This window comes from Melanerpes formicivorus, unplaced genomic scaffold, assembly GCF_026170545.1.
Source record: "Melanerpes formicivorus ecotype bairdi unplaced genomic scaffold, bMelFor1.0.p_v2 SCAF_145, whole genome shotgun sequence".
Lineage (NCBI taxonomy): Eukaryota > Metazoa > Chordata > Aves > Piciformes > Picidae > Melanerpes > Melanerpes formicivorus.
The window spans coordinates 581,122-595,015 of NW_027142497.1; the positions used below are offsets into that span (position 1 = coordinate 581,122).

Genomic DNA, 13,894 nt, shown 5'->3' on the forward strand with positions numbered 1-13,894 from the left:
TGATTTGTGTAAAGTTGATTGTGTTTGGGTTTTTTCTCACTTTGTTGTTTCAGATCTGTCCAATATGTGCAGCATTGCCTGGAGGGGATCCTAATCATGTCACAGATGACTTTGCAGCTCATCTTACACTGGAACACAGAGCTCCTAGAGATTTAATATCCTTTCTGAAGTTGAGACTGTTTCTTATGATAGCTGTAGGTGTTTTGATTTTGGTAGTCAAGTGGCTGCATCAGTTTTGCATATTGTTTAGGATTGGTGTTTAGTTATAGGGGATCTGTATGTCTGCATTTTTTACATGTATATATGTTTACATCTATCAGACTGTCTTTAGGTGTAGCTTGACAGTGTGAGTATATGTTTTTGTGTTATTCTAGATAGCAAAACCTGTTAAAAATGGTTTTGACTCCCAGCTGATTCTTTCTGTATTGAAATTTTTATTTGCCCTTCTTGATTATTATTTCTAATGGCATTTTGTGTATGGGAAAGCAACAATCCAGATGCAATAGCATATTATAGATAATTGCAAGACTGAAAGCAGTACATTTCACCAAAAGCAAATGTGTTGGAGAATACTTTGACATTGTTTGATCAGTTTTATCAGTGTATTGCAATAGGGTAGTTTCAGCCTGTTATTTATTGACTTTTTAAAAGATATAACTAGGAGATCTATCAGGAGAGTTCCTCGGTATTAGGGCTGTCTTTCATTGTACTCATATAACTATTCTCATCCACTGAACAGCTTAAAGTGTCAGGTTTTTCATACTTTAAGTACTCTTTTATTTTGCATTATTTGATCTTGGGAATAGTAATGTGTCTTTTTGCTGTGCAAAATACCTAGAATTCATGCTTCTGGAGCTTTTCTTCTGCCTTCCACATCAGTGATGTCAGATAGCTTTTAATTGGTTGTAGTGGTTTGAGCCTTAGCTGAGAGTTAAAAGCTCAAATGGGAAAAGGCTGAGAATCTCTTCCCCACTCCCCCCCCACCTCCTCCCTCCAAACAGGGAGAGGAGGGAAAAAAAAGGGGTAAGGAGCAAATCCACTAAGCAACAATCTGGAGTCAGCTTGGAAGTAGAAAGGCAAATAATTTTTTTTCCTCCAAATTATATATATATATAACAATAACAGGGAAAAACAAGGTTCACAAGGGCAAGGAACACGAATGGATGGGAGTGGGACAGAAAAAAAATAATACAAAACCAGTCTTTCTCTGAGGAGGTGCAGAGGCAGCAGGCAAAAGGATCAGGTCCGGCCACGTGGCTGAGGAGCAGGAGGGCAGCTGCAGTAGCTCTCATCCAGCAGAGGCAGGAGCCAAAAAGGAGATCCAACTGCTATGATGTCCTGCTTTTTATACCCTAGCTGGGCAGGGAGGGGGAAGTGGAACAGACTCAGCTTTCCCAGGGGGGAAACGCCCTTCAGGGAGTGTAAAGTACCCACAAGCCCTCCACCCTGCTTTCTTCTTTTGTTTTCAGAAAGAGGCGTTAACCCACCACATTGGTAAATGGAGACTCTGGACAGTTCTTTAAATTCCAGTTTTTTCTTAAACAATTTTCAACCAGTTTAGTGTTTAAAGCATTACTTTAGTCTTGGCTATGTAAATTATTCTAGCTGGACTGTTTTCCATATATGTTTACAATGAGTTAAGAGTTCCAAATGCTTTTTTGACCCCAATACTAGGTGGATGAGACATCAATATACCCTTAACTAGTATTTAAATAATGTTGTTTACCTTAAAAATATTTGGAAAGGTGTAGTTAAGCAAGCTACTATGATCCTTTTCTAAATGAGACCAAGGATGGATTTTTTCAAAGGATTTATATTAAGGATGTTCTAGTTATCTTATTTCCCAAGTTTACTTTGAAAGAATCCCAACATGGGGACATTTTTCTGTCATCTGTACCTATGGAAAGCTTCCCAGAGTGCATGAGAGCATTAGTCAATCAGTAAAATATTAGTGACAATGTTGTTACTTCCAGTATCCAGTATAAACATTTTCAAAAGGCGAACAAACCAATCTGTGCTAGACAGCTATATTCTGTCCCAAGGGAGAGTCTCTTCTCTCAAACCCTGCAAGTGAAATGTTTTATGCTTTATAGCATAATAGATTTGAGAGAGAATAAATTATTCCTGTATAGTAACTGGATATTCTTACTTGCCAAAAGAAGTCTGGTAATTTGTCAGTCTTCAGTTTCTCAACTCAGCAAGATTGTATGGAAATTAATTCTATATCATAATCATGTGGGATTACATTCTATACTATATAATTTTGGAATAAGTACATTGGCCACTAATTTGATACAAATAGTAGATTTTAAACAAGTGATAAACATACTGTGTTTGAGAATAAGAAAATTGGAGATGAGGTGAACCGAAGATACTAATTTAGAAATTGGAAAAAATAAGATATGTCCAAATACATTATTTCCTAGCTTAGTAGTAAATTGCACTAGTGTTTCTTAAGATAAAAGGAAGCTTTAACTAGACTGTCTTGGAGAACTCATATGTTAACAATGTTCTGAGAAAGATTAAATTATTTGTTGATAGGCTCTTCAGTATATATGAAAAAGCTTATATTTCAAGTCATAGCTTTTATAGACATTTCCTAAGAAATGTGGAAAATAAAGTGAAAAAGCTTGGTTTTGTAATTGGAGCAAATTGAATTTGTGTGGAGAAAGAGAGGAAAGATGAAGCAAAGGGATATGAGAGGAGTGCTGAATCCTCTGTTGACCTGCAATTCCTTGAAGACTGGAGTGGGTGAAATTCCTTGGATAAAAGTATAAAATGCAATAATTACTGTGTTCTCTTGGTTAGAATGGCAATAACAATTTGTAGATAATTTTCAATATTTTTAAATATCCTTATTTCTCAATATTGATGTTAAATCCTTATGTCTATTGAGTAATGTGTTCTGCTAAACATGAATCATCAGTTTAAATTATCTAGTAGAAAACTTTGATCCAGAAGTCAGAAAATCCATCCTGACATTTTTTTACACATAAAAAGTCTGGGAAAGATGAATTTAGTGCAATCAATCTTGAATGTCTTGGGTTCAGATCTACAGGTCTGACTAGCACCATAGATATGATTGCATTATTCTTATAATCTTCAAATCATTGTTTTATGAACAAGGAAACAGTGTATTGCCTGATTATTCCACCTAGTAAATGTTCATACTGTTTAATACTTGATAGTGAAAGACTTTTCTTAACTGCTTGATTACGATGAATCTAGTGGTGTTCGGCATGTACGTAGAATGTTTCACCCAGGCCGTGGTTTGGGAGGCCCGCGTGCACGTAGATCAAACATGCATTTTACTAGCAGTTCCACTGGTGGGCTTTCATCTTCTCAGAGTTCTTATTCTCCAAGCAACAGAGAAACCATGGATCCTATAGCTGGTAAGAGCTGTAACCACTGATTTTACCTCAGAGTCCTTAAAAGACTTTGAAACAAAATCCAAGATGATACTAGTTGCCTTGTTTTTCTGTGTTTTGAAAAAAAGAAAATGCTTACCAGTGTTGGAATTGATGGATGTTTACTGATGAAAAGTATCATTAACTGGATTGTGTACAGGGATTGAATCTGGAACTTCTGAAATGAAAAATACTATGCCTCTAAATTTGGAGACTTCTAGGCTCATTCCCATGGCTGACCACAGGTGATATCAAAGAGTGTTTGAGGTTGGAAGGGACCTTTCAAGAATACCTAGTCCAACACCACACTCCTCTCCCACCCAGCCCCCAAAGCAGGGCCACCTAGAGCAGTTTGCTCAGGATCATGTCCAGATGGGGTTTTTAATATCTCCAAGAATGGACTACACAATCTTTCTGATCTTCCTCACAATAAAAAGTGTTTTCTTGTGTTCAGATAGATTTAATTTGTTTTAATTTGTGCCCATTGTCTCTAGCCCTGTCAGTGGGCAGTATAGAGATGCCTCTGGCTCCCTTTCTTTCATGTAGTTCTTTCATGTATTTACATGTACTGGTAAGATTCCTCCCCCTTGAACCTTCTGTCTTCCAGGCTGAAGAATCTCAGGTCTCTCAGCCCCTCCTCATATGTATGCATGTATTTAAAAAATAACCATTACCTACTTCAATGCATCTAGCTTTAATTTGCCACATGCATAAAAGTGTTAGAGATGAATCTTAATATTTTTAGCACAAACCAAATGCTGTACTCAAGTTCATTAAGATTAAATTAGTTCAACTGGTATATCAGGAAGGCACTAGATGCCATTGACCTGGAGATCAGGGACCATCAGGTTGAGTGCCTGTGGGTGAGAATTAGAGGGAAGGCCAACAGGGCTGACATACTGGTTGGAGTCTGTTATAGACCACCCAACCAGGAGGAAGATGTTGATGAGTCATTCTATAGGCAGCTTAAGGCTGTCTCAAGATCGCCTGACCTTGTTCTCATGGGTGACTTCAACCTGCCTGATATCTGCCAGGATTTTAACATAGCAGAGAGGAGGCAATCTAGGAGGTTCTTAGAATGCATGGAGGACAGCTTCTTATCCCAGGTGATGTGTGAGCCTACCAGGGGTAAGGCTATGCTTGACCTCCTCTTCACCAACAGGGAAGGGCTGGTGGGTGATGTGGTGGTTGGAGGTTGTTTAGGGGCCAGTGACCACAAGATAATTGAATTTTCAGTATTTGGTCAAGCTAAGAGGGGCAGCAAGAAGACCTCCACTCTGGAATTCCAGAGGGCGGACTTCAGGCTACTCAAGGAACTAATTCAGAGGGTTCCTTGGGATAAAGCCCTTAAAAACAAAGGGGTCCAGGAGAGCTGGTCCTACTTCAAGGAAGAACTGTTGAAGGCGCAGGGACAGGCTGTGCCAATGTGCTGGAAGATGATCCGCCGGGGCAGATGGCCAGCCTGGATGGGCAATGAACTTCTAAAAGAACTAAGGGAAAAAAAGAGGGTGTATCATCTTTGGAAGAGAGGGGAGGCAACCCATGAAAAATTTAAGGATGTTGCTAGGTCTTGTAGGAAGAAAATGAGGGAGGCAAAAGCACATTTAGAGCTTATCCTGGCCTCTGCTGTGAAGGACAAAAAAAGTCCTTCTATAAATACACTAATAGCAAGAGGAAGGGCAAGGACAACCTCCACTCCTTGGTGGACACGGAGGGGAACGTTGTAACAAAGGATGAGGAAAAGGCAGAGATACTTAACACCTTCTTTGCCTCAATTTTTACTAGCAGGACAGAATGTCTTCCAGACAGCTGGCCTGCAGAGCTGGCAGATGGAGCCAGGGAGCAGCATAGGTTGTCTCTGTTCCAGGAGGAGGCAGTCAGAGATCTGCTCAGCCGCTTGGATCCCCACAAGTCCATGGGACCAGATGGGATCCATCCTAGGGTGCTGAGAGAGCTGGCAGGTCATCTTGAGTGCAATCACACAGCACTTAGAGGATGGCCAAGGGATCAGGCCCGGCCAGCATGGATTTAGGAAGGGTAGGTCCTGCCTGACCAACCTGATCTCCTTCTATGATCAGGTGACCCGCCTGGTGGATGTGGGGAGGCCTGTGGATGTAGTCTACCTGGACTTCAGCAAGGCCTTTGACACTGTCCCCCACAGCAAGCTCCTGGCCAAGCTGTCAGCCCATGGCTTGGATGGGAGCACACTGCAATGGGTTAGGAACTGGCTGGATGGCCGAGCCCAGAGAGTGGTGGTGAATGGTACCACATACAGCTGTCGGCCAGTCAGTAGTGGTGTGCCCAGGTGGCCAGGAGGGCCAATGACATCCTGGCCTGCATCAGGAACAGTGTGGCCAGCAGGAGCAGGGAAGTCATAGAATCATAGAATCAATAAGATTGGAAGAGACCCCAAGGATCATCAAGTCCAACCTGTCACCACAGACCTCATGACTGCTAAACCAGGGCACCAAGTGCCACGTCAAATCCCCTCTTGAACACCTCTAGGGATGGTGACTCCACCACCTCCCTGGGCAGCACATTCCAATGGCTAACAACTCTCTCTGTGAAGAACTTTCTCCTCACCTCAAGCCTAAACTTCCCCTGGCACAGCTTGAGACTGTGTCCTCTTGTTCTGGTGCTGGTTGCCTGGGAGAAGAGACCAACCTCCTCTTGTCAATGACCTCCCTTCAGGTAGTTGTGGAGAGCAATGAGGTCTCCCCTGAGCCTCCTCTTCTCCAAGCTAAGCAACTCCATCTCCCTCAGCCTCTCCTTGTAGGGCTTGTGCTCGAGTCCTCTCGCCAGCCTCGTTGGTCAATACCACAGCAGCAAGTGAATCCCAGCATGTATGTAAGTCACTCTAGAGTAAAATGCTTTAAACTATATAAGCTAAGTAAAGAAATAGGAAGAAAAAGATCCAATTCTCCTTTAGCCATTATTAAATTCAGTAGTCTTTATGACTGTATGGAGAGACTGTGTAATGAGCCATCCAGCTCCTCTAACAAACAAGTAAATCCTTTATTGTGAAGTCACGGTCTGCTGGTCAAGGAAAGTAGTCAAGGACCACTGGAGATAGCTGAGATGGTGCAGACTTTCATTACATGTAGGTGCTGGACCATCATGAAATGCAATTATCATCTTAAGCTCACTAAAACATCAGAGAATCATTTGACAGGATTTGTATCTATTTTTGAGTGGCTGAAACACAGACAAATGTGATGGGCATCATCTATTTGACAGGTGACAGCTCACAGGATCATAAAGTTCATAACAAACTTAGGGAGGTATAGCCCCTGTACACTGCACTGGTTAGGCCACACCTTGAGTACTGTGTCCAGTTCTGGGCCCCTCAGTTTAGGAAGGAGGTTGACTTGCTGGAGCATGTCCAGAGAAGGGCAACAAAGTTGGTGAGGGGCTTGGGACACAAGCCCTATGAGGAGAGGCTGAGGGAGCTGGGGTTGCTTAGCCTGGAGAAGAGGAGACTCAGGGGTGACCTTATTGCTCTCTACAACTACCTGAAGGGAGGTTGTAGACAGGCAGAGGTTGGCCTCTTCTCCCAGGCAGCCAGTACCAGAACAAGAGGACACAGTCTCAGGCTGTAACAGGGGAGGTTCAGGCTGGAGGTCAGGAGGAAGTTTTACACAGAGAGAATGATTACCCATTGGAATGGGCTGCCCGGGGAGGTGGTGGAGTCGCCATTGCTGAAGGTGTTCAGGAGGAGACTTGATGGGGTGCTTGGTTGCATAGTTTCGTTGGTTGGGTGGTGTTGGATGATAGGTTGAACGCGATGATCTTGAAGGCCTCTTCCAACCTGGTCTATTCTGTTCTATTCTATTCTATTCTTGATAGACATTTAAAATGTGCTGAGTTTACTTTCCTATTACAGTTGGGAGGTATTTTAACTATATTTTTTAATTCTCAAATAATTGTATTTTAATACACATTTTATAGAGAGCTATCGTAGAGTTGGAAGGGTAAGGCCAGAAAGCCTCCTCCCTCCCGCCTGTAAAGTAAAGGGAAAGAAAGTGGAAAAGGGAAAGAAAAACTCACAGCTGAATTAGCAAAGCAATGGGGGCTGTATATTTACAAAGCAATATAGGATATGCAGGGGAATTACAGAATTTACAATATTTACAATATATACAAAAATATACAACAAAGTAGCACAGAAATGAGAGTTCCCCCCTCTGCTGAGGGGGTTCCCCACCTCCGCTCCCCCCTCTCTCCCCCTTTCCCCAGAGCGGGTTAGAAAGAGAGAGAAAGAGAAAAAAGTTAGAAGCAGTTATGTGTTAATTGGAAAGCAGTTAATACAGGCCTTGCAGTTTATCAGTTTTCAAGGTCAAGTCTTGTCCGAAAGCCCAGAACGCTGTGAGCTGCAAAGCCACCGAAGGAGGGAAGACAGAACTGACTAGAAAAGTGCAGGAATTCCCAGGAAACTCTGCTGCACTCCCAGTTCAGAAGGTGCTTTCTCCCAATCTAGCAATGAAATTAGTTTAGATCCGTCTTTTCATTTACAAACATCCTACCACCATATTCCCTTTCTTAAGGGGACAGCCTCAAACGGTCACAAGAGCTTAATGCTGTGCAAGGGGAAGGTAATCCTGAAGTCAATGTTGATCTAACTGACAGAAGAAACTCACAAGATGGAGACTGTATCCTTGTCTCTGCTCAGGGCAGAAGGAGTGACCTTGCCTCTTCCCCTAAAGTGCTTTGTGGTGGGTTGAAAATTCCCCCCGAACATTAACTTTTCCAGACCAGCTCAGCTGGAAGCAAATGAAAGCTGTATTTACAGGCAAAACTCCAATCTACAATGGAATGTAATGAATATGTACAAAATAGACAGGAGTTACAATATTTACAGGTATTTACAACTAATACACAGCACAAGAACCCCCCTGACCAAGGACCAGGGGAAGCTACTAGCTTCTCCCTCCCTGCCTCCCCCTTACTCCCCTGTACAAAAGGGACAAGAAACAGAAGCAGAGAAGTTGATACCAGTCACAGCCTGTGGTGGTTTAGAAATTTCCCACTACATTAACAAAAGCACGACTCACTCAGTTGAGAAGCAAATGGAAGCTATATTTACAAAGCAAAAACTACATTCTACAATGGAATGCAATGAATATGTACAAATATACAGGATTTACAATATTATACAGGTATTTACAATCAGAAAACAGCATGGAACCCCCCCAGAACCCCTTCTGGTGTCCCAAAAGGAGTGGGGAAACTGCTCCACTCTCCCCTAACCCCCCCTTTCCCTCTATAATTAGAAGAAAAGAGAAAAACGTTAGGAGAACTGGTAGCTCAAAGCATTGTTAGTGTCCTTATCTTCAAGGTAAGTAGCAATAATATCCTCTCCAGTCCAGCAAAAGCAGCCAGGCAGCCAGAGGAGGAAGGAATGAAGTGGAACGTGTGAGATTGCTAGGGTACATCTCGCATATCTGGCCAATGAAATTCGTTTAGAATAATCTTTTGTTTTCCTTTTTACACCCAACTGTGAAGTGTTTATATTTTTCCACTTTTTCTGCTTGAAATCTGCAGCTAACTTTTAAAGGCATAACCTAAAACTGCCACACAACCAAAGCAGTGCAGCCAAGTGAGAAGAGAAAGAGATTGTTTTGGGAAGTAAATCTTATGGTAGATGTCTCTCCAATGGGATTGTTTAGAATTGTCTTTATTTTCCATTTTACACCCAATAGTGATTTATTTACATTTTACTACTCTTCTGTTCAAGATCTGTGAAAAATTTTAAAGGTATAGCCTGTAACTGCCACAATCCACCCCTTTTAAACAAAAACTACCACATGCTTCTATGTAACAGACATGATGATCTGGGACTGGAGAATGAAGATCACATAAGTAACTGATAGGATCCAGGAAAAGCCCATCTAAAGATGCTCCAACCACTCATGCACATTAGAACCAGTGTCACCAGAAAAGCACATAAAGAATTAATAATTGGAGACTCATTGAGAGGCACTGAAGCACCCATTTTCCATCCAGACAATTTCTCTAGAGAAGTTTACTGCCTTCCAGGAGCTCTCATTCATGATATTACTGTTAAGCTGCTGAGCCATGTGAACCCTACATGTTATCATTCTCTTCTGCTATTCCACATAGGGTCCAATGATACTGCAACAAGGCAACAGAAGCATCTAAAGAGACTATATGTCAATCAAAGCAATCTTAAAAGGGTCTGGAGCACCAGTAGTGTTCTCCTCTGTCCTCTCAGACAGAGGAAGGGGTTCAGGAAGAAGACAACAAATTGAAGAGGTGAATGCCTGGCTTGAGTGGCTGGTGCCATATTCAAGGTTTTCATCTAGGATCATGGATCTGCCTTTGAGAAGCTGGGTCTGTTGGGAGCTGATGAGATTGTCCTGACCAAGTGGGGCAAGAGGGTCTTTACCAACAAGCTGTTACAACTTATAAGGAGAGCTTTAAACTAGATTTGGTGGAGGAACAGGATGGAGTTTTCATTACCAGACAAGAGACAGGGCCCACTGATGTATTAGGAACCAAGAGGAAAATGCCTGTGAAGTGCCTTTGTTGCTGTTTGGCCCTGACTGAGGGCCAAATGCCCACCAAAGCCACTCTATCACTCCCCTTCTTAGATGGGAAAATATAACAAAAACACAGGAGTCAAGGTAGAAGCAATTTAAAAGAATGCAAAACAAAAGCAAAGACTGCACACGGAAGCAAGAGCAAAGAAATACGTTATTCTCTACTTCCCATCAGCAAATGATGTTTGGTCACTCCCAGGAAGCAGGGCTTCAATGCATGTAACAATTGCTCCGGAGGACAGATGGCATCAACAAAAGTCTCCACTGTAATGGTGTGAGGTTTAATCTACCTGCACCAACATAAAGCACAGCTAAACTCAGCCAGAGAAGCAAATGGAAAGCTGTATTTTACAAGGGGGGGTGGCTAGCAAGGTATGCCCTAATTGCAATTGTTTCTGCACTAGGGTCTTAACCATTTGCAGCCTATCTTGTCTGAGCGACCACTGCTCCACCCATACTGGATTATCTGTTGTCCATTTTAATTTGAGGGTTGGTTGCTGACAAGTAGCTGCTACAGAAAAGGAACAGTAACAAGTTTTGCTCCTAGCTAACTTAAGGCATCTCAGCCCAATAGAGCAACTGGAAGGGTTAACATGTACAGTCTTACAGTGATTGATTTGCCGTAGTTAAAAGCTAATTGCACTGGCTCTTTGCTGACCCAGGTTGTTTGCATACCTTCTAAACCCATGACTACAGAATTTGCCATCAGCAATGGCTACTGACCATTCCATTTATGGTGAGGTTGTCGAGGGTTTGGAAGGGTAAGGCCAAGAAGCCTCCTCCCTTCCCCCTTGTAAGGTAAAGGGGAAAAAAATTGAAGGGAAAGGGAAAAAAAAACTCACAGCTGAATTAGCAAAGCAGTGGAGCTGTATATTTACAAAGCAATGTAGGATATGCAGGGGAATATATACAAATTTACAATATTTACAATATATACAAAGATATACAATAAAGTAACACAGAAATGAGAGTTCCCCCCTCAGCAGAGGGGGTTCCCCACCTCCGCTCTCCCCTCTCTCCCCCCCCCTTTCCCCAGAGTAGATCAGAAAAGAGAAAGAAAGAGAAAGAAAGAAGTTAAAAGCAGTTTTGTGTTAATTGGAAAGCAGTTAATACAGGCCTTATATCTTATTGGTTTCAAGGCCGAAGTCTTGGCAGAAAGCCCAGCACAGAAAGCTGCTGCCCAAAGAAGAGGCGGAAGCAAGACTAAAGATAAAAGTGCCGGAGTGTCCAGGATACTCTCTCCTGCACTCCCAGTTCAGAAGGTGCTTCCTCCCACTTCACCAATGAAATTAGTTTAGATAATTCTTTACATTTACCAACTTCCGTCCACCATATTCCCTTTCTTAAGGGGACAGCCCCAACCGGTGACAGTCCACCCCTTCTAAACAATTTCATTGGCCGTTCATACTGTCCATCCAATCCAAAGCGATATTTACAGTTCGTGAGTAAAGTTCATAGTCCATTCCGGCTATGCTCAGATGTAGATGATTCAAAAGTCCAAGAAAATCAGAAAATGAGAAAAATGGAAAACAGTTCATTTCTTCATCGATGAAGTGAAGAAAAGGGAAACAGGGATTCTCAAGGTCTCTTAGTTGACTCAGGGCTCTCAGGGATGTCAGGGTTCGTGCACCGTAGATTCTTCGTTGATTCTTCCTTTGGACGCCGTGCAACTGTACAATAGTTTGAAATTAACCTCTTTCAGCTGAAGTTAAATTTCTTTGTGGAATACACTGAATTTCACCATTATCTTGCATTATCCATTAAGTGTGACCCGGACCTTCAGCTGAAACCACCCCTTGGACAGGTTTAGCCTCTCCTGAGGGTGAAAATACCCAAACAGTTTTACCTAACAGATTCTTTTCTCTAACAACAGGAACTCTATCACCTTCAACTTTCCGTAGCAAATCTGAATGTGCAGGTCCAGCTCGGTTCACTGAACCTCTGCTATTTACCAGCCAGGTTGCTTGTGCTAAATGTTTTTCCCAGTTTTTCAAAGATCCACCCCCCATGGCTTTGAGAGTGGTCTTCAACAAACCGTTGTAGCCTTCAATCTTCCCTGAAGCTGGTGCATAGTAGGGAATATGGAATATCCACTCAATACTGTGCTCTTTTGCCCAGTTCTTTACAAGGTTGTTCTTGAAATGAGTTCCGTTGTCTGACTCAATCCTCTCTGGAGTTCCGTGTCTCCACAGGATCTGTCTCTCCAGACCGAGAATGGTGTTGCGTGCAGTTGCATGTGGAACTGGATAAGTTTCCAACCAACCAGCGTTTGCCTCTACCATAGTAAGCACGTATTGCTTACCAGAACGAGAACGTGGTAGAGTGATGTTGTCAATCTGCCAAGCTTCACCATACTTGTGCTTGGACCATCGGTCACCATACCACAAGGGCTTAAGTCATTTTGCCTGCTTAATAGCAGCACAAATGTCACAGTCATGGATGACTTGTGTGATAGCATCCATGGAAATGTCTATGGATCTGTCACGAGCCCATTGGTATGTTGCATCTCTGCCTTGATGTCCTGACGAATCATGAGCCCACCGAGCTAAGAATATCTCACCCCGGTGTTTCCAGTCAAGATCAAGATTAGAGTCCATGTCTACTTGAGAAACTCTTGCAGCTAGACCTGCCTGATGGTTGTGCTGCTGTTCCTCAGTAGCTTTGCTCTTAGGAATGTGAGCATCGATGTGTCTCACTTTCACTGGAATTCTCTCGATTCGATCAGCAATGTCCTGCCACAGGTTGGCTGCCCAAATGGGTTTTCCTTTTCTCTGCCAACCACTCTTCTTCCAGTTCTTTAGCCAACCCCATAGAGCATTGGCTACCATCCACGAGTCGGTGTAGAGATAAAGCTTTGGCCGTCTCTCACGTTCAGCTACGACGAGAGCTAGCTGGACAGCTTTTACCTCTGCAAACTGACTGGATTCTCTTTCTCCATCTCTCGCCTCTGCAACTCGGCGTGTTGGACTCCACACTGCAGACTTCCACCTTCGCTTGTTCCCAACAAGACGACAGGAACCGTCTGTGAACAAAGCATATTTCTTTTCATCATCAGAGAGGTCATTGTAAGGAGGAGCTTCCTCAGCACGAGTAACTTTCTCCTCTGGAGGTTTAGCACAGTCGATACCTTCAGGCCAACTTGAGATCACCTCCACTAGACCAGGCCTTTCAAGATTTCCCATTCGAGCTCTCTGTGTTATCAGGGCCATCCACTTAGACCAGGTTGAGTCTGTGGCATGATGTGGTGTGGAGCTTGTGCCTATGAACATCCAATTCAAAACTGGTAATCTGGGAGCTAAGAGAAGTTGTGATTCAGTTCCAATCACTTCAGAAGATGCTTTTACTCCTTCGTAAGCAGCTAAAATTTCTTTCTCTGTTGGAGTATAATTAGCCTCTGAACCTCTGTAACCTCGACTCCAGAAACCAAGAGGTCGTCCACGTGTCTCACCTGGAGCTTTTTGCCACAAGCACCAGGTTGGACCATTGTCACTTGCAGCTGTGTACAAAATGTTCTTAATGTCTGGACCATCTCGGACAGGTCCCAGACCCATTGCTTGAACTGCCTCTTGCTTTATCTGGCCAAAGGCTGCTTGTTGTTCAGGTCCCCAGTGGAAATGGTTTCTCTTTCTAGTCACATCATACAGAGGTTTCACAATCTGACTGTATCCAGGAATGTGCAGTCTCCAAAACCCCACCATCCCCAAGAAACATAGGGTCTCTTGCTTGTTTGTGGGATTTGCCATGGTGGGGACTCTATTTATCACATCCACTGGAATGTGTCGGCGTCCATCCTGCCACCGCACTCCCAGAAACTGAATCTCTGTGGTAGGTCCTTTCTCCTTGTCTCGCTTGATGGCAAAACCTGCATTCAGAAGAATGTCAATGATTTTGTTACCTTTCTCGAAGACTTCCTCAGCAGTTTTACCC

General features: G+C 43.0%; 1 protein-coding gene across 3 annotated transcripts in view; it reads left to right on the forward strand.

Moving 5' to 3' along the window:
• KCMF1 (potassium channel modulatory factor 1) overlaps positions 1-13,894 on the forward strand; it is a 237,995-nt gene that overhangs the window by 206,726 nt on the left and 17,375 nt on the right. For all 3 annotated transcript variants that reach the window (XM_068168630.1, XM_068168632.1, XM_068168631.1), the window contains 2 exons: positions 54-155; positions 3,218-3,392. In XM_068168630.1, coding sequence (XP_068024731.1) covers positions 54-155; positions 3,218-3,392 — 277 coding nt within the window. The remainder of the gene's footprint in view (positions 1-53; positions 156-3,217; positions 3,393-13,894) is intronic.